Genomic DNA, 27595 nt, shown 5'->3' with positions numbered 1-27595 from the left:
GCCATGGGAGAGTGCAGTCATCCAATGCACTAAGTAACATAGATCAAGAGTGAAAACCAGGGTATTTTGGCACATTTTAGGAGTACTACCCACACATTTAGCTGTGTTGCTTGATCTTCAAAAGCACAAGCCTTACAATTTCCACCTGGTTGTAAAGGTGACTAATCAGGCTTTCCAACAATGTATGATGTAACATCTATCAGCATTATTATAGGGGAGAAGTAATTAAACAAATTTCATTACTTTCTGTGCTAAGTTTATGTAAAATTTTACCTAAAAGGAAAAGCCTTTTGTTAGTAGTACATTGGTTTCCTGAGTGACCACTGCCCTCTGACCTTCACTGGTTTTGAGTGCTGTCAACTGATATGAATAATACCACCATGCAAAATATTCCGCGTTCATGACCGTGTGCACTTTCTGCATGGATCACAGTGGTGGCATTGTGTTCTTGTAGCTTATAGCGATGAACGCGATTCCCCATCAGTCCCTGCCCCTCGGGGAGATTTCCACCAATCAGATGGTTGCTGAGGCGGGACGACGACTCTGATGTGCTGGCAACAGGTTCCACTGGTAGCGGTGGCAATTTTCTCGATGTCCTCTCTTCATCGAGTAACATCTTCTCATCACATCAGAGCTGCTGTTTTTATGGAATGACACATGCCAGCTGATTAAGGAACACATCTCTGAATTTGGATCATCTGTGCAGGTGCAGTAACATATCTACTTTACTAACAGCTTCCTAATGACTGCAGGGTTACTTTGTAAATGGGTAAAGTACAGATAATTCAGCATTGCATTGCTGAGCGGACACTACATATGAGAGTAAGCAGAGATGAACACTTGTGGCTTTGGCTTCAGACTTCTTTCGCTCAGTCTGTTGATCACGCGTTTGGACGAGACTCTGTTTGTACGTACGCGTACTCCACTGTGTATAATCGGATCTGTCTGCGCCGCGTAAAGAGGATATAGGGGTTGTTAGGGCAGCTTCAATAAGGATGCGACGGCTTCTCGTTGGGAGGCAGGTGCGTTGTTTATTTATCTTGTTGTTCCGCTCGTGGCTGGTGCAAATAATCTTGTGGTTTCGACGCACACCGAAACTGACTGACCGGATAGGTGGGTGTGACGCAATAAATGTAGGAGCACACAGGTGCTTCAAGGGTTGCCCCGCTTTAATGGATCATACAGTTTGACATATTAAATTTAGGTTAAATCATTTTACTCCTTGCATTGTCTAAATAATGTCAGGTCCTTTTATTATTATTATTATTATTATTATTATTATTATTATTATTATTATTATTATTATTACATTATGTTAACAGAAAATTGAAATAAGGCTTATACCCCTGATGCTACTTTGAGACTCCAGAAATAGTCTTGACCTAAAATGTCTGCTTGGGGCAACACTTAAAGCTCTCTTTGAGGTGTTTGGGTAAACATAAACCTTTAACGTGGGGAATGAATTACCATGTTGTTGCTATTTTCTTCCTCCATTCTCCCTGCCCACAACTAGTTACTTAATGTGGGTTATTATTATTTCAAACTGTTACAACCTCACCTGGCCAGGGCTGGTAGGCCTCCGGCAGCTCATCTCAGATTCTCCACACCTGGTCCTGATCTGCTCATCATAATTAAGCCCAACCAGTCACAAAAGTCTCCCGGTCCTTCGATACACCAGCACCTGAGTCACTCCCTGTCGGACCTTAATCTACACACCTCATGGACTCATCCCTTCTCTGTTCCTGGTTCCTGTCCCTCCAACCGATTCCTTCAGTTCTGTCTATGTAAGACCTTTACCTTGTGTTAATGGTGGATAATAAAGAGTGGTTAACCTGCCCACTGGGTGTTAATGCCATCATAACATTCTTTGGGCGTATTTGCATTATATATTTAGTCTTTTTTCAATGTTGAAAAATGTTTTTACATTTATTTTCTTTTGTTAAGTAAAAGTAAAGATGTCCAGTTTCACACCACGGAAGCTTTGGATCAGCAAATTGCTTTAAAGCTTAGATTTTTTTCACGTTATGTCACATCACACTTTATCACACCACCAACTGCCTGAGCAGCTCTTTTCTGTTCAGATGCCTGAGGGTATGAGAAGCTGTAAGCGAAGGTTTGAAATGAAGACGAGAGCAGAACTAAATGGGGAAGCAAGGGCAGATCTGGGTGAAAATAAGAGGAGCCTGTTGGGTAAGGAGAATGGAAAAAGTGATGGCTGATTGGCCAGTTTGGTGACATTCCTGTCTCTGTTGACACAGCCTTTCCTTGTCACAAGTGAGAAAACGAGCATGAAAGGTGAACCAGTTGTCACCAAACACTGCACAGCTACTGGTGGCTGAACAACAACTGGGCTTTTGTTGAGCCTTTATTTATCCAAGGAACAAACATCTTTGGATTAACATTCGTATCATCATTTTTCAAACCTACACTGACAGCTCAGTGTTGATTCTTAGTTTTGACATCATTGTTTTGATGTGCAATACTGTCTCCAATCGTAGTTGCATGTTATTATGTTGGGCTAATGGAATAAATCTAGTTTGTGCAGTCTTTTTTTGGTCTCCAGTTTGCTGTATTTTATTTAGCCTCCTCTCTTCTGTTTACCGCCTATGTGGACAGTTTTCCACATGTTTAGGCTTTACAGTTGATGCTGCCCCAGTTCTCAGTTTCTTATTAATCTGTCCTTACTACACAAATGCAAAGCACGCGCAACGCCGAAAGGGAACGTCTGGAATCCTAAGAATGTCTCTAGAAAAGACAAAGTCTGAGACTTTGATCCACTAATCTAACTTCATAGCTGGTCGAGGTTCTGTGTGTTACTCTATAACCAGTAGTCATTTGGCACTGGTTACATTTTAATTCCTGTGAAAGTCACATCTGTGAGAGCACTAGGTACAGACAAATGAAAGACAGCTGAAGGACGGCGGTGCGCTCTAGGAAACAAAAGTCAACATTGGCAAAGCTTAAACACCAATATCAATGTATGCAAGAGAAGCACTTCCTTTTACATGATAATGTGACTGCAGCAGAAGAAGTGCAATTTCTCATCTTTCAGCACTTGTTACTTACCAAGATACTAAAAGGAGGGATGATTATTAGATCCACTGCAGCATGATGAGATATGCACTGCAGGTGTATGTGTGTGCATGTGTGTCCAACTCCAAGCAAACAGGCTACGCCTGAGTGGCTTGCTTCTGAAGTCGGGTGACTGGGAAGACTGGCAACAGCAGAAAAAAATGAGGCGGGGGCCCATTCCTGACATAGCCCTTAATGTTTAATGCTCCACAGAGCCTGGACAATGGGAGGGGTACTCATCCTCTCATTTTCATTTCAGAGCATGCTCAAGCACAGAGATGGTTAGATTTCCTTAATAAATGGAAAGCGAATCTTCTAAATAACAAATTAATAATTTCTAAAAGGCAAGCTAAAATGTTTATTCAAAAACACACCTGGTTTCAGCCTCCCAGATGTGCAGCTGGTTTTCTTTATATGGATATACAGTTATATTTAAGTTAACAAAATTATGGGGTATAGGTAAAATCTAATACTGTTGTTCTCTCGTGTCCTGTTTGTTTATCCAATTTTGCCAAGAAAGCTTGTGAATTGCAATTCTATGTATGAGAACAGGCATAATGAGCCGTATTGGTATCAGCATCGACAAGTGGCCCATGGATATTATCAAAAACTTTGCATCCTAATTTTCCTTGTAATTCAAGATATACTGACTATCTTTGGAATTTTGACTGATTTTGATTCAACCCACTTGAGAAAATGTTTCCGGGATTGTTATTTAATTTCTGACATTTTAACCCAATGATTAACCAAAAATGATAATGAGAATAATGTCAGTGATTTATTTTTGTATATTTTCTTTATTGCATGTTTTCTGGCATTCTGTGTTTAAATATGTAAAGAAGTAGTGATGGTTTTCAGGGTATGCATAGGTATAAGGAGTATAATCACTTTTTTACCATCACAGAGTCTACCCGCTTCCAAATCACATATGAAGTGCATCGTATTAAGTAGTCTGCTGCAAGTCAGTTTGTTTTTCTCAGGGACATCCCTGCCTCTTACTGGCTAGAATTAGAATCCTATACAAGATTAGTTGGTTGGGTTGACAGACTAATTGACACACTAATGTCATACTGATACTTCTTTTTCAATTATAAAATGTTTACCTTGTAGTGTGTCATCATTTAAAACCAAGGAAGCACCAAAATGAGACGTATCTTAACCATTAATCCCATTAAATATTTGATGTTCCATTGATGAATCATTACCCACAATACAACAAATGTGCTAAAGTTCAGTTTCCCTTGGCTGGTAGTTGCCTTTCAAATTGCATGTTCTCATTTTGTAAAGCTGAGTGTCTTATTAATTTTTTATAATCAGGCAGGAGCTGAGGTAACATTGGTAACTATTTTCTTAAATTTAGAAAGCCTCCCCAGAGACATCACACTTATTCTCATCACAGACTGAGTAATACTCCTCATGACCTAATAATTAAAACTGGAAATATAACATTTTATTCTCCATATCAAAAGTTATGTTAGTTATTTTTAGTAAACCACAAAGATTGTGAATATTAGGGGTTTATATTTTACTTTGGCCACCTATTGTGCAAATGTATAATTCTTTGTTTGTGTCTGTGTGTGTCTGATTTGTCTCATACATAACCACTCCTGCTGTGTTTTTCCTTGTTCCTGTCCACACCCTTGACAAAAGTAGGCCCCAACATGTACAAAGAGGTTCTTAATGTCCCAGTAGCATATTTGGCATGACATGAATACAAAACATTCTGCCCGAGAAGGAATTTAAACCGCCAAAGACACAAGAAAAAATGACAGTTTCATCATGATATACCAGTAATCTGAGTTTCTAGAAGATTCAACCTGTGAATAAAAAGGCAGTTTACACAGAAAGAAGGAAAATAAAGCCACAAGAGTTTCATCTCCAATATCTTGTGGAACAAATTAAAGAAATGGTTGTGTGCAGTGGTGGCTTAAATTTTCATATACCAAGTGTTATTTGTTGAACTGCATCACCTGATTTGCATTACTGATATTTTCCTCCTTTGCTTGCACAGAAACAGGAAGTGAACATGAGCGCTCTCTCCACCGACAAAAAGCCACATGTGGATTATGGTGTTCAGATTCGCTTCATCAAAGACCTCCATGACACAGGAGGAGGTTACCCAGATAAATCCAAAGGAAACAACAGTGCAGCTCCTTCTCCCAATAAATATGGCGTTGCTGTGCGGGTTCAGGGAATCTCTGGACAGCCCTATGTGGTCCTGAAAGATGGAGAGAAAGGTGACTCATATGGAGTTCAACTAAATACTCCCACCCCCACTTCAGGGCCTCCTTCACCATACAACAGTGTTCCCAGACTTAATAATGAATCAGCAGAACTTGCTAACCCTCACAGCACTGTTGTAAATCCACCAAGCTCGCCTGTTTCTCCAGCAGAGGATGAGGATGGGGAAATTTTTGGGAGCCCTCTTAGAAGACCTCCTGGGGATGGTCAAGCAGGAACACAAGGGGAGGAGGAAGGTAGAGCTGGAAGGGAAAGAGAGGTGGAAAGACCAAAAGCTGAACCCCATATCAAAGCAGCAGCCAATGAAACAGAGAAAAAAAAAGATCTGACTGATATGGAAAAGTATAATGAAGCAGGACTGAAACCTGTCAAATTTAATACTGTGATACCCAAAGGGGTAAATCCAACTGGCTCTGGCCTCACTAGCTCTTTGGGGAGAAACAGTGGACAGAAACAAGGTACAGATTCCTCTTCACAGCCTTTCCCAGAACCTCCAGCATCAACTGATAGCGAGCCTACCCCAGCAATTGACACCAAGTCCCTGGCTCCTATCAATAAGCTTATCAGTAAGTTCAATAGTGGAGCACAAACGAGTGCCCCACAGACCAGAGGCCGCTCTGGAGCAAGACAGCGGCTCCAGTTTGATGAGCGCAGGAGGTCTAGTAGTCTTGATGCCAGAAAAGATGCACAACCAGAAGTTTTCCCTCATTCTCCCACATCTCCCATACTGAATCCCTACACTGTTCCCCTCTCCACATCCTCCAATTTACTCATGTCATCTGCTCCAGCAAGTAGCCTGGGGAAGAGTCCTACATCTTTTGCCAAGGTGACAGCGCCTAAGGCCCCAAAGGCAAGCTTCAAGTCACCAGAGAAGTTTGTTGCCAAGGACACATCTCCGTCTGTTGCAAAAAAGCCTGTAAGAACTGGGGATGGGAAGCTAATGATCGCTTCATAAGCATGAATCGTTTTGATTATGTTTAATACTTTTGCTGACTCTCCATTTGAAGGAAATACTTCCAAAGAGTCTGAGTCAAAGCGCAGAGGTCATCAGCAGGAAAGATGCTCAAGTTAACAAGGCTTTATACATCAAAGACAGGTTAGTAAGAGCATACGATGGTGTTCAAACTATTTGTGAGTCACATTTATCTCACAAATACCTTTTCTAATGTTTCCTCACCAGCCCCAGTGAAAGTGAGGAATTCTTCAAAAAACAAGTTGACCTCGTCCATCAGACAACTGACGGATATAAGGTACCATCAAGCTGATATTTTATGTATATTTTGTCTTTATTACAGTTTAATTAGCAAATTACATTTATAGTTCCTTGTACAATTCCTTGTGTGCTTGGGAAAATAATGATGTTATTAGTATGAAAGAGTGAAAAGGACACAAAGTGTTAAGCCAGGTACCAAAAAGGCTTTAAATTTCCACCTTCTTTAGTTTTAACACACACACAAAAACCCAGTTACTTTTGGGTTAGATTTTACACATCCTACAGAAAAAAAAATCTACAGGAAAAGAATAAGAAATTTAACATTTCTTAAAAATAAAATATTTTAAAATGCCTTTAAAATGATTCAGTCATTCAGTAAATCAGTCATAAGTATGATTTAATTGTGAGAACTATTCACAAAAAGTTGTAACCCAACAACATTGTGCAAAATGTATTTAAATAGTAGCCAGACATCAAAACACAGTGCACATGACTCAAGTTAACGCTGCAAACTCCCAGACACGTCATGCACACCCTAAAGTATGTAATTATAAAATTATTTTCTGAAGGACGATCAAGTTACTGATCAGAACTAATAACATGAAAATCTCTTAGTAACAGACTCCAACAGTAGGAGCTTCTGTTTAATATAATCACAATAAAATAAATAAAAAATAGTCTACCAGTATCTTACAATACAATTTATCTCATGTTGTTCGCTAGCAGCTAGCCTAGTTCTTCCAGTTTTTTTTAGCAAGGTGAGCTAAGCTGTTAGCTGTAGCTACTTCCCATTGTAGAGATATTAGAGCAGTGTCAGAAACTTATATCCTTTCCTGCAGTGTTGAATAAGCATTTCCTAAAATGTTGACCTATTTTTAAAAAGTAAAACACAACAGTGGAGAAATAAATAATATCAAACAATTCAACCAGCTGCTGTGATGAGTTGGGTCGGCATGGTCAGTGTTGAATGGTAGTCTAGTCTCGGATGGGAGTCGTTTTCTCATTAAAGAAAGACCTTGCAGTGAAGCTAACAGATGGTTGGCAGCCAGCCTTCTCCACTGAGCAGATGAAGTTTCATTTTCATTCACTTTGTCTCCGAGGATCCTCTTTTGGCAGGCCAAAAAATTGTGAAAATTAAGGAGCATGCTGACTACACCTTTGTCAGCTTGTGTGCCACATTTTGCTCCTTTGTGGTCTGTGGCACCTCTTTGAAATAGATTGTTCCACATATATTAGAACACAACAATTCTTCCTTTAAATTTGCATTCTTTTGCATAAATCTACATATAAAAGTTATTCCTTTGTGGTCTTATCCTCTCATATTACATGCTCTTGATTATGTATGATCCCTTGTTAAGTAGTTGTCGCTGCATTTGTGACCATAGCTGCTTGTGAATTATCTGCTTGTCTTGTCTCTTGGCAACGATGCACCTGCAAGGGAAAGCTCGGTGTGATGAGGGCTCCGTCATTGAGAGCCATCAATAATTGAGTTGGAGTGGAACCGTGCACCAGCTGGAGGTTGTCCTGCAGAATGGGATGGATTCTTTTCTGAGGGGTCCTGTTGTACAAAATCTCCTTGTTTGTCATGACACTGTCTACTTTAATTACTTTAGTGGTAGTCACCTCAGGCTTTTCATAAGAAATACTTAAAATTAAATAAAATCAATATAATTATCATTTCCTCTCCAGTTCACACTTCATTCCAAGACATTGCTTTGTCTGTATAGAAACATAAGACCAGAGACAGGTAAAATGAGCGACTAAAGACTGTGTGTGTGTGTGTGTGTGTGTGTGTGTGTGTGTGTGTGTGTGTGCGTGTGTGTGTGTGTGTGTGTGTTTGTGTTTGAGATACAAGTATCCAGGTCAGTATGCTGACAAGTGTTTCTATTTGAATTTCACAGTTATTTGCATTTTGAAAGGATATATTGTTGAGGTCATCCCTCCATCAGTCCTGTTGTCACTGATTATTAATCTAGTTCTTGTGTCATGTGGCATACCGCAACCTTTCTCCCTCTTTCCCTTCCTTAAAGACAAAGGTTTAGCCATTTTCTCAGTGATGCTGTTAAGCAGAAGCTCCAGAAATAGATGTTACCGTGCCGTCAAACGAGTCCAGAACGCAGAATTTTAAGGTCATAAAGTTATTAAATTCGCCTTTAGGGCTGTGCAATACCTATTGCATCACCGTATGGTAAAAGCTTTATGACAAATATTATATGACACCTGGCCTCTGGTTCTTCATGGAAACCTTCGGCACAACCATAATTTTGAAATAGCACATAGTAATAAAAACCTACAAACAGTATGCAAATTTTTTTTTTTTTTTTTTTTTTTTTTTTTTTTGTTAATGGGCCAAACAGAGACTTCAGATTTAAAAAAAAAAATCTTGAGTCAGGCTTTAAAGGGTTAAGAATGGTTTCTTGACAGCCACACTTCCATGAAGATCATTTCTGATGAATCTTCAGTGAACAGTAGATGACACTTCTTCTTTTGTCCTCTACTTGTCCAGTTTCTGCGCACCATGCTGAGATATGCAAAGTTTTCAGCTAAGAGCTCTATGGGAATCACCTTGTTGCTGCAAAAATCCTGTTTTCAGTTTGTTAAACTGTGTTATGTTTGGTATTTACAAATGCACCTTAAGAAGTGGGAACAAATTATGCATCTTTGGGACAAGCGGTAACAAAAAGCTTAAAAATCCGATGAATAATTCATAAGTCAGAGTTCAGTAGTATAACAAACAATTCATGAATCTAATCCGTTTAAACGAGAGCTGACTTCTGGAAAAGTTTTTTTCCGTTTAAACCTTCTGGGTTTATTTATGAAGGGCCACAGATAAACTGCACAGCAAATTACAGAATCCACAGTACAAGTACAAATCAATGAAATAAAAATATATTTCATTGAATGTATTTCATCTTTCAGACTTTTTATGGCATTAAAACTGAACTACTGAAAATCTTAATGTGTTTTTAGTTTATATTAAAACCTTTGTGACCTTCTGACTTAAGATCAGTCTCCTTTTTTATTTATTAACAAGGTTTCAATGCTAGTTAAAATATGAAATTTAAGTTGAATTAATTCAAATATTTTATATTTAAAAGCAATGTTTCTAGACTTTTACTATAAAAAATTTCAAACTGAAACACCCTCAATTTGACAATTTAACTCTTTAAACTGATTTCTTAATAATATTTAGATGCAGTTTTACACTGATCAGCATCGAGGTTGTATTTTATAATCTGTAAAAAGTGAAGCTTCATTCAGTAAAAGTGCTCTGATTGAGACTCTTTCTAAACTTCTCCCATGCTAACATGCAGACATGTGTGTGTTTGCTGCAAAAAATAACACTGGACAAATTACATGCATAGACATCTTATTAAGACTGATCAACTCTCCCACACTGGTCACATCAGCTGTTCTTCAGTGTGGAAGAAAATGGAGATTTAAAGCCTTTGACTCAGGACATGTGTATGGCTTTCCTTCACTGTGGATAAGTTGATGTTTTTTCAAATGCTTCAGTATCCTGAAGGTCTTGCTGCAGACTGCACACAGGTATGGCTTTTCTCTCTTGTGTGGATGCTCTGATGTCTTTTTAAACTTCCTGAGTGGCGGAAACTTTTTCCACATTCAGGTTCAGGACAAGTGTACGGCTTCACATCGCTGTGGGTGAGCTGGTGGGATTTTAAACTTCCTGAGTGGCGGAAACTTTTTCCACATTCAGGTTCAGGACAAGTGTACGGCTTCACATCGCTGTGGGTGAGCTGGTGGGATTTTAAACTTCCTGAGTGGCGGAAACTTTTTCCACATTCAGGTTCAGGACAAGTGTACGGCTTCACATCGCTGTGGATGAGCTGGTGGGTTTTTAAACTTCCTGAGTGGCTGAAACTTTTTCCACATTCAGGTTCAGGACAAGTGTACGGCTTCACATCGCTGTGGATGAGCTGGTGGGTTTTTAAATTTCCTGAGTGGCGGAAACGTTTTCCACACTCAGGTTCAGGACAAGTGTACTGCTTTATTTCACTGTGGATGAGCTGGTGGTTTTTCAAAATACCTCTTGTCCTGAAGGTCTTCCTGCAGACTTCACACAGGTGTGGCTTTTCTCCAGTGTGGATGCTCTGATGGTTTTTTAAACTTGCAGATGCGCAGAAACGTTTTCCACATTCTGGTTCAGGACAAGTGTACGGCTTTATTTCACTGTGGACGACCTGATGCCTTTTCAAAAAAAGTCTTGTCCTGAAGGTCTTCCTGCAGACTCCACAGAGGTGTGGCTTTTCTCCTGTGTGGATGCTCTGATGTTCTTTCAGTTTAGCCAGCTTTTTGAAGCATTTTCCACAGTTACACTGATGTTTTCTGTCCACAGTGGGAGTGAGTTCATTTAGCTGTCTTCTACTTGTGCCATCCTCCTCATCACGAGGCCAATCTGAACTTTTGTTGGTTTGATGCTGTGAAGCAACGACAGAAGGTCAGAGTAACAAAAGCAAATAAAAATACTAAATGGTAAAATTCTTTCTAACTGCACAGCAGAAGGTGTCCAGATACATAACCTAAGTTAAATTTTTCAGACTAACACCATGTAGCCTTTTGTTTCGTCAAAGATAAAACTGGAAGCAGCCGCCTCCTAATAACATTTTAGCTAGCTCTTAGGCGATGAAAACTTGTTGCCATAGTGACAGCCAACAGAACAAAAACAATTTACTTAAAATATACAGTAAAATACATCTGGTAAATTTAAGTGTTAAACTCAAGTTGAACTTTTATTTTATTGTCAGATTATTTCTAAAAGAAAAGTTCTGTGTTAACAAATTTCAGAAACTATTTTAGATGGACTAAATACGATATTAGCATGACATTTTAAATCCAGCCTCTGACAACAAAAATACATCTGACTTACTTCTGCCAGCAGGGAAGTCCGCTGGTGGTTTTTATCATCAATGAATATCCTCATTTCTTCATCCTTCATCTTTAAATCAGCTGTAAAAGGACAATAAAAGACTTAGAGTCAGAGAAAAAAATCCAGAAACTATGACAATAACAGCAGTTTTAGAAACACTTTAAATTTAAATATATATATAAAAAAAAAACATTTTTACATGGAATGTTGCAACTTTTTGTGTCTTAAAATTATTTTTCTTATTATCAAATTTACTAAGAGGAATGAGTGAGATAAAAATGCTAAAACAAAAGGAATTAAGTTCCACTGTATTAATTATGAGTAAAAGAGTTGTTTTACTTACCATTTGTCACATGAAAAGCTGGAAATATTTGGCAGGTTTCTGACAGAGGTCAAAACTCACTGGTGTTTGACAGCTGCACTGATGGTTGTCCTGGCAACCAGTTTAAACAAATCCAGTTCAAATAGTAGTCATCACATCCAGGGGTTACTAAGATATGTCCTTACTTTCTGTCCCTCTCCCACCAAATTTAATTGTAAGCAACAAGCTGGTTTCATGATAATAGTTTATAAAAAGAAACAAGATGATCAGTGGCTCATTTAGTGTCAGTGTTTATGGACACCTGGAAAATATAATAGTGACACAAAGTTGCTATTAAGATTATTACATATAAATAAAAAAATCCAAAGGTAAATTAAAATTATTTCCAATAAAATCTAAATAATTAAATCAAATTACCTTTATTTATTTAAATATAAATATTTAATTTACTCAAAAATTAAAACAATTTAAATTTCTTCACTAAAATGTACTTTGAATTTAAGTTAAGTTCATCTATATGTGCTAATATCAGTATGTTCCACTGTGAGATGGCCCTGGTAGAAAGAAAAATATCAATATAAAAATATGAAATAGGACACATGAAATAAGGGATGTGGGGTGTAAGAATAGTGTAGCTAAACTCATCTCCATTTATATGTCTGTGTTTTAGTTTTCAGTGTCTTTCTTTGTTTAATCCAAGACATTCCTGGACATACAGATTATGCATAGATAAAAAAAACAAAAAAAATTCTGAACTATTTCTGTCTGTTCATGGACATCTGGATTCTTACCAGTTTGGACATCTCTTCCAGCCCAGTTCTTGATAATACAAAGAAATCATGTAACCACATCAATTACATACAATTCAAAAACTAAAAAAGGCTGAAGCTCATAGCTTATATATGCCTATCCTAGTGTCTTCCCCCATTGAATTAAATGTTTATCAGCGATGACCCTGCAACATACTACTTATAAACGGAAATTATTTCTTTGAATAAACTAAGTTTGTAGTCATCTACAAATCATTCTTGTCATATAGTCAATATTTAATCATTGATTATTTTCATTTTTAAGCTCTTTTTAAATAAAATCAGAGAGTTAGACAATTTTAGCTCAGGACTTAGTCTGTTCCATAACTTGACCCCCCCAAAGTGAGACACATCTTTTTTTCACATTTGTCCTTACAGTACAAATCATAAACATAAATAGTTCTCTCAAATTAATATTTCCTTCTCTCAATGTAAAAAATTATTTAATGCTACTTGGAACTCTATTACTCAGCACCCGAAAGACAATTTCCATCATTTTTGAAAATACAATATCCACCAATTTTAAGACATTACAACGTATAAAAGGTTTATTAGTTGATTCATAATTTTTTAAAGTTTTATTTATTATCCAAACTGCTTTTTTTCTGAAGTTTAATAACTGGATCAGTATTTATTTTATGTACGTTTCCCCATATTTCAACACAATATGACATGTAGGACATTATAAGTGAATTGTATAGTACAAGCAGGCAGTTCTTATTTAATAATTCTCTTGTTTTATAAAGTATCGCAATAGCTTTGCATAATTTTCGCTTGATGTAATCTATATGTGGCTTCCAACATAGTTTGTGATCAATAATTACTCCCCAAAAATTTGTTTTGTAAACTTGTTCAATTTCAACTCCATTTAAGTGCAACTTAATATCATGATGAACCATACTGCCTCCAAAAACCATGAATTTAGTCTTCATTTTGATTAAGTGATAACTAATTCAAATCGAACCATGTTTTTAACACCACCAACTCCCTTTCTACTTTGTTTAAACGTTGCATTATATCATATCCTGAACAACATAAATTTGTATCGTCTGCAAGCATTATGCATTTTAATATTTTAGATACATTACAGATGTCATTTATATAAAGTAAAAATAACTTTGGTCCCAATACGGATCCTTGTGGAACACCACAAATTACTCTTCTTAAAAATGATTTAGTGTGATTCACTTGTACATATTGAAACCTATTATTTAAACAACTCCTTAACCAAAGTTGTACAACCCCTCTTAAACCATAATGTTCACATTTCTTTAGAAGTAAAGAATGATCAACTGTATCAAATGCCTTCTGCAAGTCAATAAACACTCCTACTGCATATTGTTTCTCATCCACTTCTTTTGCTATGTTCTCTACAAATTCCAGCTATTGCTCTTGAAGCCATGTTGATGGTCACCAAGCAGCTCATTTTTCTAAACAAAAGCATCAAGCCTCTTTACAAATAACTTTTCAACAATCTTGTGGTAAAAGAGAAACTGGTCTATAATTTGAAACCATTTGTTTATCCCCATTTTTGTAAATAGGTATCACTTTAGCAATTTTCATTCTATCTGGGAAGGTACCGGTTAGAAATGATGCAAATGGTTTGAAAACACAGTTAATTACTTCTTTAACAAGTGACATATCAACATCATAACAATCTGTTGATTGTTTATTCTTAAACTAATATATCTAATATATCACTCTCACAAACTCCCCCAAGAAACATTGAATTCTGGTTACTCAAGGTAACATCTGTTTTATCATGGCTATTTGGAGGTTTAATTTTATTCAGTGTGTTTGGGCCCACATGAATAAAATAGTCATTAAATTCATTAACAATTTCCTGTATATTCTTAATGACTGAGTTATCATTTTTCACAATATGTGTTGGATAATTCTTATAATTGTGTTTTTTAATTACCTCATTTAACACATTCCATGTTGCCCCTGTTGTTTTCTTTTATAACTTTTGCAACAGGTGATTATAATATTTTATTTTTTGCCATCTCATAATGACTATCAGTCTGTTTTTATACTTTTTGTACTTTTGCCATAGTTGGATGCTTCATGAATTCCCTGACTTTTTAAGCAACACTTTAATGAAAAAAAAAATATCCCAAATAGTCCATTTTTGTATGAAATGTGCTTTTTTGATAAAACTTGATTAATTTATGTAAATAATAAATTTAACAGTAATTTTGCTTGGAAATTATTTATTGTTTTATTTGAAGCCCTTAATATAAAATTAACTGCGAAGTAGGCACTTCTTGAGCACCAGTGATGTCTGTGACTCCCCCTCTATCTTCATAGTATGTTATTGACTGATTCACTGCAGTGTTACAAGCTCATTTATGTCAAAAGGAAAGTTAATGCACCGTCTGCCTGTTTTTCTTCCAGCTTCCCTGAGAATCAGATAGTTGTGTGCTCTGAGTCTGCTGATCAATGCTTGTTTGTATAGGGAGTGCACAAAGGAACAAACTGCTCAACCAAGACTAATATTTTTACTTTATCTAATTTGAAAAATAGCAAAGCCTGGCAACAATTCAGTTTAGTGGATTAGTGCAAGACCCTTCAAAGTATCAATACAAAAGTTAAACAAATGCTTTACAAAATAGATGGCTTCTTTTTTAAAAAAGAAGATGAAATACAAGATTCCCACTGAGGTGACTGAGATAACCAAGATGCATTTTGTCAATTAACGTGCAATTGTTGGATTTAAGAATGACAAAATAAGTAATCCTGATCATCCTACCAATTTAGTCACTGCTTTGTCAACGAGAAACAACACTAGATTGTTTCCCATTTTAAAATTAAAATATTGCACAATAAATTATGTACTGCCCTGACTTTTAAATCATTATTTATCCATGACTACTGATGTGTTTAGTATTGCAAGAATATCTCTTTGATATTATTGTCAACAAAAACGAGGATGAAGCTGATGCAATCTATACAAAGTGCTCAAATAAGCCTAAAGTACTTCCAGTTTATCTGATCTTTGATTTATTATCCCTCTCCAGAGAGAAACTGAACGGGATTATCTACAAAGTGTTCTTGGGGGGATGAGAAGAAAGTGAAACAAATCTGTACAAAATATATCTTTTTTAATCTATCGCTGATATGTAACAAAAATCTGAGGTCCTCCGAGGAGCTGAAACAACTGTGAGCCTCGCTTTGTCTCTCTTTCCTGAATGTGTGCGTTGCTGTAATGAGTGTGTAGGAGGATAAGAGATGTTTCATGGGCAGGCCACGTTTATGCCTCTTTTTCAGTCAGAGGGAACCTTTCCGAACATCGGAGGGGTGTGGGCGAGGAAGGAGCTGCTTCTCTGGCTCTGCTCCCCTGCAGCCTGTCAGAAGAGCTGTTTATGTGCGGAAATCGCATTTTTTTCAATGATATCTGAGCACACTGGCAGGGCTTGTTCTCTCAAAGATTTTTGACTGTCAGAAACTGGGGCGAAGAATCCAAGTTGAGGTTGTTTGATTTTCAAAGTTTTTTTAGAAACACATTCTACGTTTTTTAAGGTCAGCGGTGGCATTCTCGTCATATTTCCAGTCCCCCTCTCTGTCCTTGTGCTTCTTTACACTTTGTCTCATTTTCAGCCTCCTCCATACTTTGTGTATGTGTGTTTTAAACAGAAGGAGGGATCTGATGGAGGTGTCAAAAAGGGGAATCTTGAGGAACTTCAGGAGCAACTCAAACGCTGCCAGAGAGAACTGCAGCAGGCACAGGATGAGTAAGAATTTTTTTTTTTTTTTTTTACGTTTTGCATCTTTAGTTCTTTATGATTGTGTATAGTTTGCATGCACATTTATGGACATGGTGCACAAGTTTAATATTTTCCCAGCTTCAACATTTTTTTGGAAGAAGTTACTTCAGGTGTGGCCACTTTGCTAAAGTCTTAATAATGATCCAAACCCGCCCCTTCCTGTAAGAGTAAATTGCTTTGGATGTTAAGAAAATCCCAGGAACCACCAAAGCTGACGTCTACCATAAACTGAAACCTGTTGGAATCCCACTATCACTTTCTACAGTCACTGTGTTACTATCTGAAATGAAAAGTTTCCACCCTAGCTCCAAAATTACACCCTCAAGCTTGAGTCAAGTTGGCAAACAAACACATGGAGAAAAGAAAAGGCTTCAGCTAAAAGTTTTTGGGGTCAAATATGATAAAAGTTGTACTGTTTGACCACAGTGATCAGAGATTTGGTTTTAGTTAGTACTAAAACTGCCAGCATAGACTGGACTCTACAATAACCCTGTAGTTATTGCCACTGGCAGTGATGTTGCCATATTAATGACAACTGTGTTTGCAGACTCACTGCAGAGCGTATGGCCAGAGAATTGGCAGAGTCCCGTCTGCGCCTTCAGGAAGATCAGCTGGCTCAACTTCAGGAAGAGTTGAGGAGGGTTTCAGAAAACTCACCTCAAACGGACTCCCTTCAGACGGTCTGCACACTGAATAAAAGCACAAGACACGCCATCACACTTCTGCCCAGCCATGTTTCTATCTGTAGCCTTCTTCTCTGCAGGATGTGATGACCTTACAGGCCCAGCTGGCCGAGGCCACCCTGTTACACCACCGCCAAGAGGAGGTGCTACACCAGCGAGAGCGGGAGCTGACAGCCCTGAAGGGGGCTCTGAAGGAGGAGGTGGAGTGCCATGACAGAGAGATGGAGACTCTGAGGGAGCAGTACAGTCAAGACATGGAGAACCTGAGAAAAACCATGGAGCAGTTCACTCAGGTGCATGTCTAATGACTTGAACCCCATAAGTCAGGACACAACTTTCTTTTTTCCTCTTTTTTTTTATACCAGCAAAAAATTTTTAAAGTGCAGAGCAGCAATTTTCCATCATATAAAACACTCACAGTGCTCATCCTCTGCTAATTTTAGGGCTCTGTTCTGCAGCATTAAAGAAAGTCATCCAAATGAGTTCCTACAGTGCAGCAAGACAACTCATAAGGGATTTTTTTTTCCTACTACCCCATTTAATAGAGGAATAGTGATGCACAACAAGACTACTGATTAGGGAAACGATAAAGATTTTTTTCTTGTTTGATGTGAGCTCTGTGATCTTTGGATGATTATTGTTGAGTTATAAATATTTCTGACTCTTTTGTTACCAACTAGATGTTTTCTGTTGCAGTTTACTTCAATTCAGTTGATCTAAAGCAGAATGGGTGTATTCCAGTGTGTTTTTAGCTGCAAAAGCACCCAAAGGACTGTTTTTCTTCTTTTTTTTTATTATTTATTATAAACCAGGAAATGTTGACATAACAATTATGTTACTTAAATAAAATTAGTCAGTGAAAAATTAAGAGCAAACCAGAACCCAGTAAATATTGCAGTAAAAGAATTTGTTAATTAAAAGAATCTTTTCTTATAGTTTGTTTCAGAATTTCTCTACTTTAATGCAACATTTTTATGCTTCAGTAATCAGAACTGATGATCAGACCGTGAACTAAAAGGAAAAGAAAGATTTCTGAACGCCATACATCACTTTTATTCAGTTTATAAATAACAGAGGTGGCCAGAATATCAGGTCTTAGCTGTTAAAAGTTTAAAATCACATCTGATCATCTCTTGTATAGCAATCATAAAACATATTTCTGGAATATTTTTTATTGTTGTTAGATCATGGGCTGCTTGAGATAGGCCAACTTGAGATAGGCACAGTTTTAGATAATCAGTTTTATGTAAGTGCAGGAGGAGAACAGTAAAAATTCATTTGCTATGATATTTATTTAGGTTATATTTACTCATGCTTTGATGTTGTATCAGCCCATTACACACCCATGCTTTGTCTTGCCATTCTGCTCAGTGTCAGTATGCAGTCAGCATGCTAACAATGAGCTGGGATATAAGGAGGTCAGGTTGAGCCCAGTGTGCAGAGCTGGGGTAACAATAACAGAATAAAACATCTAGCTACTTCTGATCACAGGAAAAATTTCCAATTTGGAATTTCTGCTGCACAGTTTCTACTTTTGAGATATTTTTGGAGTACTGCAGGATCCGGTGTAGAGGAAATTTGGAAGGAAATACAGATATACATCATTATACAGACTGCAGAAATGGTTACAGCTGTGTCAGAGAAAAAGCAACTTGAAGCCTGAGAGCAGGAAGCAAGCAGACACGCTCACAGTTGCTTTTGATGAGGTGCTTTATTTGGTGTGAAGAAGTTTAAAGTAGCTGAATTGCTGTGTGTAATGACAGCAACATGATTACTCTTGCACACTTGATGGTGTAAGTTGTCATGTCGAAGAATTTCTTAGAGGTAGGGGAAGGTATAAGCTGAAAGATGTGTCCTTTTACTCCCTCGAGACTCAACCAGAAACAGCTTTTTGAGTGACAATGTGATTTATCTTAAAGTCTACAGTTTAACAAGCATGACAAATAGAGAGATAATTTAATAAGAGGAAGAAAATATTTCAAACAGTCTAAATCTGAAATGAATTGTGTGTTTTGTGTGGGCGCAGTCCCAGGAGGAGATCGAAGAGGAGCGGGAGAAAGTGAACTCCTCAATGTGGAAGATGGAGGAAGAGCTGGAGGGTTTCAGAGACCAGAGAGAACAGTGGAGGACAGAACTGGAGGCCACCACCCAGGAGCTGCACAACACCAGAGAGGAGTTAGTATCTATAAATCTTGCTGCCATTATTAAATGCATTAAATTCAGATTTCCTCAAAAAAAAAAAAAAAAAAAAAAAAGATCAGCGAGGACACATTTAAGAGGTTATTCAGTCTGTACAAGTGGCCCAACACCTCATTAGCCAGTCACAAAAAGTAAAAAGCACATTTATTTCATAGTCAACCATGGTGCTTTTTAACGACAAAACAGCCAGCACTTCATTTTCTGACTTTTTAAATGGATGTTTTGCAAGTAATGAGGTTGCGTTAATCAGTAGTGAGCTTGGAATAGTGTGCAGTATCTTCAAAGATGTTTTAAAAAAAGAGTTCAAAGACTAAATTAAATTATTCTCAAGATAGACATCTGCTAGAAGCTTATTTCATTACAACATTATAAGCTATCCCTTCACAACAAGCAGGATGTTTGAACATCAGCAGCTTTAGCTCAGAACTACTCCCCAGTATCATCTTCTAATCTTCATCAGGCATCAAGCTGTGATTCAACTACCCCTCTGGAAACTTTAGTAAAAGCTGATACTTGTCAGGAGTTCTTTTTAATACATGCAATATCTCACTTGACTCTCTTTTGGCAGGCACGGGAATCGGTCCAGCAGCCCAGTGTGAGAGAGACGGTTCAGTCTCACTCTGTTTGCTTTGAATAGATTTAGCGTGGTTTTGATCAGAACCTGAGTTTCTATCCCGGAAAATCACCTGAGAGGCTCCTGTCAGAGTCGACTTTGTATCTGATGATGTCAGTTTTGATCATTAGATCAGTCAACCTTTACTAACAGTAGTCTACTGATTATAAAACCCAATTATGTTAGTGTTTATGAAGAACACATCATTCAAATACTACTGTCGGCATTGATTTTATTCCCTCAGTTTTATTTTACATCTCAGTTTAAGATACTGATGAACAATTAGAAATTTTGTGCTTAATTAAAAGACAAGCATTGAATGTTGTGCTGGTGACTTGATTCAAAGCTTTAGTTTTACTTCCTTGTGTTTTGTTTGTCATCCTGTTTGGCGTAGCACATACTGGGTTAACACCAAGCAGCCACAAGATCAAAACCATCCCTCAAATGTTAATTTTTATTTTAGTTAATTAATACATGATTTGCACGATAGACAGTTGTTGGAGCTTGCAGCCAATCCCATCATGGACATGTTGCCAATCACAAAGTTCTTTTGTTCCTTGCTGTATCAGGCACTGAAATGTTAGCAGCAGATTCTTGAAGTCCTGTAGGTTGTTAACACATCCCATGCCTGAGTGGAATGAGATCTAGGGAGCATCTTTAACTCTTTGTATTTTGTGCACAATAGGACGCCTTCCATTGTTCCATGGCCCATTTTCAACATATCCACTCCCAGCATATATGGTTGTGTTAAGATGTCAGCGTGGGTTCTGACCTGTGTGTGGCTGCTTCTCACTATACACACCACCCTTTAATGCACTGTGTGTTCAGACAACTGTCTTATTGTAGCCAGCATGAAAGCTTTCAGCAGCCTATCCTGCAGAAGCACCTCTGAGGGGATTAAAACTGCCTTCATTCCTCATGTGCATCAATGAACCTTGGCATCCAGTGGTCAGGACTTCATGGTGAACACACACCACAAGTTCTTTTACCATCACAATAGAACCAATAGAGTTGTCAAAGAAGCAAAGATGACAAACATATCAATATGATAATAAGACAATATTTTCTGTGTGTATCAGTGGTTTTAATGCTGTGGCTGAACAGTGTTTTACATTCCTTATGCTTGCACTAGTTTGTTTCTTAGAGCCCCACAGTGTGTTTGCATGTCAGACATGCCTTACCTAAAATCTGCTCTCTTTCCACAGGTTAAAAAAGTCTCACTTGGAGAAGGAAAATGTGGAGGGCACACTGAAGGATCTTCAGAAATCACTGCTCTCCATGAGGAAAGAAACACCTGCACCTGATGATAACCGCTCTTTAACAGAGGTAGTTCACACAGAAGTAGTGAAGCTGGGCAATTATTCTCACTGTGTGGGTGAAAAGTAGGGGTTGAACACAATTGGTTTAAAGTGTTTTTGCTTTTATATGAAAAGAAAAAAGGTTTACAGGACTGTGATTAAAGGCTTTCCTTTACACACACACGCACACAGACATTCAGTTTTCCTGCAGAAATAAGACTCATATCACATTGTTTGGCACCCTGGCACATTCCTCTTATTCACACACTGTATTCAACTCTGATTACTTATCCCAAGGAGCTTCAGCGTTGCCATGACGATCTGAAGCGAACTCGAGCCGATCTGGACAAACAAAAGGGTGAGCTTGACAAAAAAAACGAGGCACTCGAAGCTCTTAGGAAGACGAGCGGAGAGAAGGAGGCTGAGCTTCAGTCTGAGATCGCCAAGCTGAAGGAGCAAATGCAGAAAGACAAGGCTGAGCTGGAAAAGGCACACGAGAGGGCAAAGGAGGTGAAGCATTTTCTGGACTCTGTAGAAAAAAAAGAACAACTTTCATGATACAAGCAATTTTAAAAGATAAAAGGAACACTGCTTGCATCATTTGATGTACAAAACGCAAAGAAGAGATTAAAGTGTCTGTATGCTGAAAATGACAGAAATTGAACAGGGATCACCAGTAAAATATCGAAGGACCGGTGGTATTTTTTCCTGATCTTGATGTACGTTATTCCACAGGCATTATCTGGGTCCACAGGAAAGACGGAGGTGGACCATGGCACCAATCAGGAGCTGCAGGAAACAAACACTCGCCTCAGAGAGAGGCTGGCCCGCATGGTACTGAACCAAAAATAAATATACAGTGTACACACACACACACACACAAACAGACACACACGTGCATTCATACAATATTATGTAAACATGAATACTGTACAAAAACAAAAGAACTGTCCACCCACACAAACCCTATTTCCAACCAAGAAATGTGAAGTAAATCCCAAGAAATCTCACATAAGCTCAGAAAATAATCCCTTAGAGATGAATTTGCACAAATAATACATTGTCTCTTGTGTTTATTGGTACAGCAATGTATTACAGATGTTTCAAAGTGCCACAATCTATATATTTTTAATGAGAAAGGCTCATGTAAAAACTGCAGATAAATGAGGATGCTAGTGAATTGGACTTAGTTTACACTGATCCATGACAAAGTAGTTTTAAATACATGCATCAGGTTAAAACTGAACCTTAAAAGTCTGGATTATCTGCTATTGACCCATATTTACATGCCAAGCAGAGATAACCAAACAGCAGTCGGACCTGCTTTACTTTGAATATTCTTTTGTGTTGACTTATAATAGTTAAAGACTTGGAAATGCTGGTTTTTCCTTTCTTTTTCTTGTTTGTAAATAATTAAATATGTCCATCTGCTATAAGCTCATGTTAATGATCATATTTTGTCATGTTCCAGACAAGGCTTCACTCCAGTATGCCACGGAGCTCAGAGGCTGAAGAGGAGCTGGAAGCCCTTGAGGATGAAAACCGCTCCCTGAAGACTCAGCTGGAGGAGGCCAAAAGAGGCACGAGCCGCCTGAGCAAAGAGCGGGACGAGCTGACCCGGCGGCTAGAGGAGAGGGACCTGGAGCGGGAGTTGTTGAAAAGGGGCAAAAGTGACCTGGAAGAACAGAAGAGGCTGCTGGACCGAGCCCTTGAGAAGATTAACAAGGAGGTGTGAGGGTTATACAAAGGTCTCGGTTTGTTGATAGATGCAGACGCTGTCATCACCTCCACTTCTCTCTTCTCTCATCGTGCACTCAGATGGAGGTGATGATGGGAGATTCTCGTCAGTCGGTGGCTTCCCTGCAGATACAACTTGATGATTTCAGGGAGCGGTCGCGGAAGGATCTGCAGGAGGCGCAGCGTAACAGCAAAGACCGACTGGTTGAGCTGCAGAGGGCTCAGAACAGCCTGAAGACCCAGCAGGAAGAGGTGAGTGAAAGGAATGGATGGAAAGCTACATATGTAATATAAAATCAAAAAGCCACTGTGATCTGACTTTTCCTTGTCAGTGAGCTTTGTGATGAGGAGACAATGATGGATGTTATTTTTTTTTTACTGTTCAATGCAACAAGCCAGATAGTATACCTCCCCCCTTGTCCAAAGTGTGTTGGCATTCATGATTTTTAAAAACATCTCCAAATTTGTATTAGTCCCCACGGGGCATCTTCCCCTTATAACTTCAGCTGCTCTTAAGCAGCATTTCTGGATCAGGTTTAGTTGCTTTTTGCTTTGCATTGTAGAGTTCAACTCTTCAATGAGGAGAGTCAGAGGACATGCAGTGATTTCCACCAAAGAATAATGTCTGTCTTTCTGAGGATCAAAAGCTTTTCAGAAGACTGAAATACTGAATGTCTAACATTAGACAGAACTACTGTCAAATGTTGCAGAGGAATTCAAAGCTTATTGACAGTAAATACTGATGTGTAATTACCTGACTGTTCCCTCTGAAAATTATTGAGATCATAATCCTTTTTACTTAAAATAGTTTAAATGTAAATTGCTAAAATGTCCAGATGACATACGGACATATACAATCTCTGAAATTGTTTAGGTTTCTCACTTTGCAGCACGAAGCGCTGAAGTTAACTTTGGGGGAAATTTGAGGGCAGAAACACTGTAAAAATTAAGGGATTTCTTCTAAAAGCTTGCAAACAGTATCACCTCATACCTGATTTCCAGGTTTCCCGTCTGAAGAAGGAGCTGCTGTCGTGCAGCGAAGAGCGCGACAGTGCACAGCTGGAGAGAGACCTCCTCAACAACCGCCTTAAACACTTGGAGAGCGAACTAGAATCAGAAAGGAGCACACAGACTGACCGCTCCCGAGAGATCCGTGGCCTGGAGGTGAAGTTTCTATGGTCAAAGTTCATGACCAGGGGAATGTAAAGATAGCTGGGTCTAAATCAGGCATGTCATGATGGGTCAGCAAAAGGACTTCACACACAAAAAGGGTTAGAGGGTCATGTATGTGAGGCTGATAGAAAAAAAATTGCTTCAGCAAGAGGTTATTTGATGACATATGGGAATATGCTACACTTTGTGATAATAAGTCTGTGTGTGTTCACAGGATAAAATTAAAACACTGGAGATCGAGCTGGATGAGGAGAAGAGTAGTGTGGAGCTTCTGAACGATCGCGTAACCCGAACCAGAGATCAGGTGCAAGACATCATTTGAATACACATGCAAATAAGCAGGGAGCGCAAAGGCCTGAATAGAAAAATTCACTGACTCTGGTTCTTTCTTCTACCTCCTTCTCTCCTCACAGGTGGACCAGCTTCGTTCAGAACTGATGCAGGAGCGTTCAGCACGACACGACCTGGAGATGGACAAGAGCTCCCTTGAGAGACAGGTACTCCCAAAAGACACACTGAAGACATCTTTCTGTAAATGCTGTGGTTTGATAATGTTATGATGTCACATCCTGCACAGATAAAGGAGTGGAAATCTCGCGTGGCAGACATGGAGGGACAGCAGACCCGACCCTCAGCTGGAGTCACCCTATTGGAAAACAAGATTCAGGAGTTGGAGGAAAGACTACGCAGTGAAGAAAGGTAGACAGAACAGAATTGATCCTCCATCTTAAGAAATAGCTTTGCCATTTGGGGACTAGTTTAATGAGTTTTAACTCCTCCACAGTATCGACTCATAGTAAATTTACCAATATTTTTTGTTTTTGTAAAGCCAAACTTGCCAGCAGTGTTGGACAATGCATCATTTAAACTTAGTTTGTAACTACACTCTGGAAATGTAACAAAAACAGTAATCATTTAAATTATGCCGCCATTGGGTTTTTAATTTATTGCATTTCTTTTCTTTTTCAATACTTTTCCAGTTAATGTTTTGAACTGTAAATTACAGATGAAAAGACCAAAAAGCGCAAGTTTAAACCATGCAATATAAACCCCACGTAAGTTCATTATAGAGTTTTTAATATCATCTGAATCAGCTTTTCATTTAGCTTTGAAAGAGGATAAAAAAACATAAAAACATAAAATTGTTAGAGCTAAAATAGTTGGATATATAAATATAGGACAAATAGTGTTTGTGTGGGACACTGAGGGACAGTTCAGAGAGGTAGTCAAAAAATGTAAAATAATTTCTAACTTAAAAAATCAACACACTCAATACACTTCACAATACAGATCAGGCCTTAATCGTCATAAAAATGTAAATTAAACTATATTTGAGCAAAACTTTTTTAACCGTTTTGTGTTTTTTCAGCCTGGAAAAGTGACTTGGTACAAGCTTAGTACCACAGTCTACAGACATGTATGACTTGAAAAGCTGAAAAGTGAAGTTAATGCTGATTATTTTAGCTGCTGTTACCTCATCTGGCAATCATCTTCGGACTAGAGCTAGTAAAGAAGTGTCACACTCATCAGTGATGCAACTGTTAATTTAATCTAAAAAAACAGTCAAACACTAAACAACTATAAACAGCAGCCTATCAACAGTCCTGTAACTGTAACCAATAATACTAATTAATTAATTAGTCATTACATTTTAACTATTTTTTTTCTAGTATTTAACTTGGGGAACCCTGCAAAAAATCTCCTAAACTTTTATATGAACTCCCCCAACACAAACTGACACATTACAACAAACCTGCATTTACTGTACCGCATGTCGTCATGTAGGGAAGCATGTTTAATAACATGTTTAATAATGTTACAGAGAGAAGGCCAGCATTCAGGCATCGCAGAGACGGATGGAGAGGAAACTGAAGGAGCTTAACGCCACATTGGACCAGGAGAGAAGCCAACATGTTGAGCAGAGGGATCAGGTGAATGGAAAGATTTGCATTCACCTTACTGTTAGTGTTTGATGGTAAACTGTAAATACATATGCTCATGTTTTAATAGTAGATATGATGTAAGAGGCCAACGACTGTTTACAGTCTGAATTCTTAAATAGTTTTGTGGTGCAGGTTGAAGTTTCTTGGCTTTGACTTGGCACCAGACTGATGCAACATTTATTTTATAGTAAAGAATTATCTATAGGTAACATCTGGCCTACATCTGCTGTTTAATATTTAACATAGTTTAAACACTAATTATTTTCATCTTTACATAATACTAATCTTATCCACTCTCTTCCTGACCCAAACCCAACCTCACTTGGTCACCAGAAGGCTCCCTGACCTCCCATCTCCTCTTCTCATTCTATTGCCACATCATTTATAGCCTAATTCACTTCCTTACAAGGCCCACCAGACCAATGCCTTTGACCCCTGCCTGTCTGTCTGTGCTCCATAGTAGCAAATACCTTCACCTCTGACCTCCCCCTGTTCCCCTCTAACCCCCTTCCTCTTCCTCTCCCTCCCCAGCTGTCCCTGCGAGTTAAAGCCCTGAAGCGGCAGGTGGACGAGAGCGAGGGGGAGGTGGAACGCTTGGAGGGAGTCCGCCGTAAGGTCCTCAGGGACTTGGAAGAGCAGCAGGAGCTCCAGGAAGCACTGCGGGCCAAAGTCACAGCGCAGGAGAGCGAACTAAAGTAAGACATCAGTTACTGTCCCAGGTGTTATTGCAAAATGACTAATATGTAGAAATCTCTCAAGTTTCCATATGAAAGGAGTGTGTGTTCTTTACACTAGGTGGCGCTCTATAGTAACTATCCATACTGAGCTGCACTGTTTGAAGGGTGTTAATGGATTTTCTTCTGCTTGCATCATGTCAGGCGGAAGTCACAGCAGACACATCGCACAGCTCTGGGCTCCTCCATTTTAAGCTCTGAGGAAGAGGATGGTTTCTATGACGGCAACATCAACTCCATCCTGAATGAGAATCACCTACAGACCACTAACTGCTAGAGGAAGATGGCAACAAGAGTTTGTTTTTTTGTTTTTGTTTTTGTTTTTGTACCCCAAAAGAAAAGTTAAGACGTCAGTTTCTGTGCCCCCGGGTTTTATTTTTAGTAAAGCAGTCCAAAAGAGACACATTTTCAGGAGAAAAATGTCTTTTTTTTTTCACTCGTTGCTAATAAGATTTCCTCACCGCTGTTATCTTTTATGAGATCTTTTTGAAAGCATGTTAAAAGATTAATTACAGCAACAACAACAAGGTGACGCTCAACATGCTTCAACTTGGAACATGCTCTTAAAAAGACAGTTTGATTAAACATAGTTCTTTCTTTGGTAGCACATTCCTGTGGCATCGCTGATGTTTAGCTCATACTGTAGATTTTATTCCTCAACCAAAAACCAGAACTTATGTTCTGATATGGTGTTATATGTGTTTGCTTGTGCATGATACGTTATGTCAGTGTTGTTAGCCCTTCCAGGTGTGTCTTTGTGTTAAAAGTGATTTATATTTTTTGTTGTTTTTTTACCTTTTGAATGTGACATTTTTTGTCCATTTAAACTGAGCCTATATTTTACACTGTGTTAGACACCTGCTACTGAAGACAATCAAATACACAGTACTGTAGCACTATTAA

At 38.4% G+C, this 27595-nt stretch overlaps 1 protein-coding gene across 2 annotated transcripts; it reads left to right on the top strand.

Annotated features, from left to right (window-relative positions):
• Positions 1 to 577: 577 nt before the first annotated feature.
• cgnb (cingulin b) lies at positions 578 to 27595 on the top strand. 2 transcript variants are annotated; one of them, XM_042012460.1, is made up of 21 exons: positions 578 to 706; positions 5084 to 6229; positions 6321 to 6409; positions 6494 to 6563; positions 16182 to 16279; positions 16860 to 16992; positions 17076 to 17288; positions 19022 to 19170; positions 19763 to 19789; positions 21013 to 21133; positions 21403 to 21615; positions 21841 to 21939; positions 22577 to 22834; positions 22924 to 23094; positions 23845 to 24006; positions 24230 to 24319; positions 24429 to 24512; positions 24593 to 24714; positions 25838 to 25946; positions 26490 to 26653; positions 26837 to 27595. In XM_042012460.1, exons 2-21 carry the CDS (start codon positions 5099 to 5101, stop codon positions 26967 to 26969), a joined length of 3636 nt encoding a protein of 1211 aa, XP_041868394.1. In that variant the 5' UTR covers positions 578 to 706; positions 5084 to 5098; the 3' UTR covers positions 26970 to 27595. The 2 variants fall into 2 exon arrangements, with proteins under 2 accessions (XP_041868394.1, XP_041868395.1); XM_042012461.1 differs by lacking the exon at positions 19763 to 19789.

The sequence above is a fragment of the Melanotaenia boesemani genome, chromosome 17, assembly GCF_017639745.1.
Source record: "Melanotaenia boesemani isolate fMelBoe1 chromosome 17, fMelBoe1.pri, whole genome shotgun sequence".
Lineage (NCBI taxonomy): Eukaryota > Metazoa > Chordata > Actinopteri > Atheriniformes > Melanotaeniidae > Melanotaenia > Melanotaenia boesemani.
This window is presented reverse-complemented; position numbering and strand designations above follow the sequence as displayed.

Excerpts from the sequence above, each read along its gene's own strand:
- cgnb (XM_042012460.1), top strand. The coding sequence starts at position 5,099 with ATGAGCGCTCTCTCCACCGACAAAAAGCCACATGTGGATTATGGTGTT. Across the intron at positions 24,513-24,592 it reads AGAGCTCCCTTGAGAGACAG|ATAAAGGAGTGGAAATCTCG; the intron begins GTACTCCCAAAA and ends CATCCTGCACAG. Across the intron at positions 26,654-26,836 it reads GCGCAGGAGAGCGAACTAAA|GCGGAAGTCACAGCAGACAC; the intron begins GTAAGACATCAG and ends GCATCATGTCAG.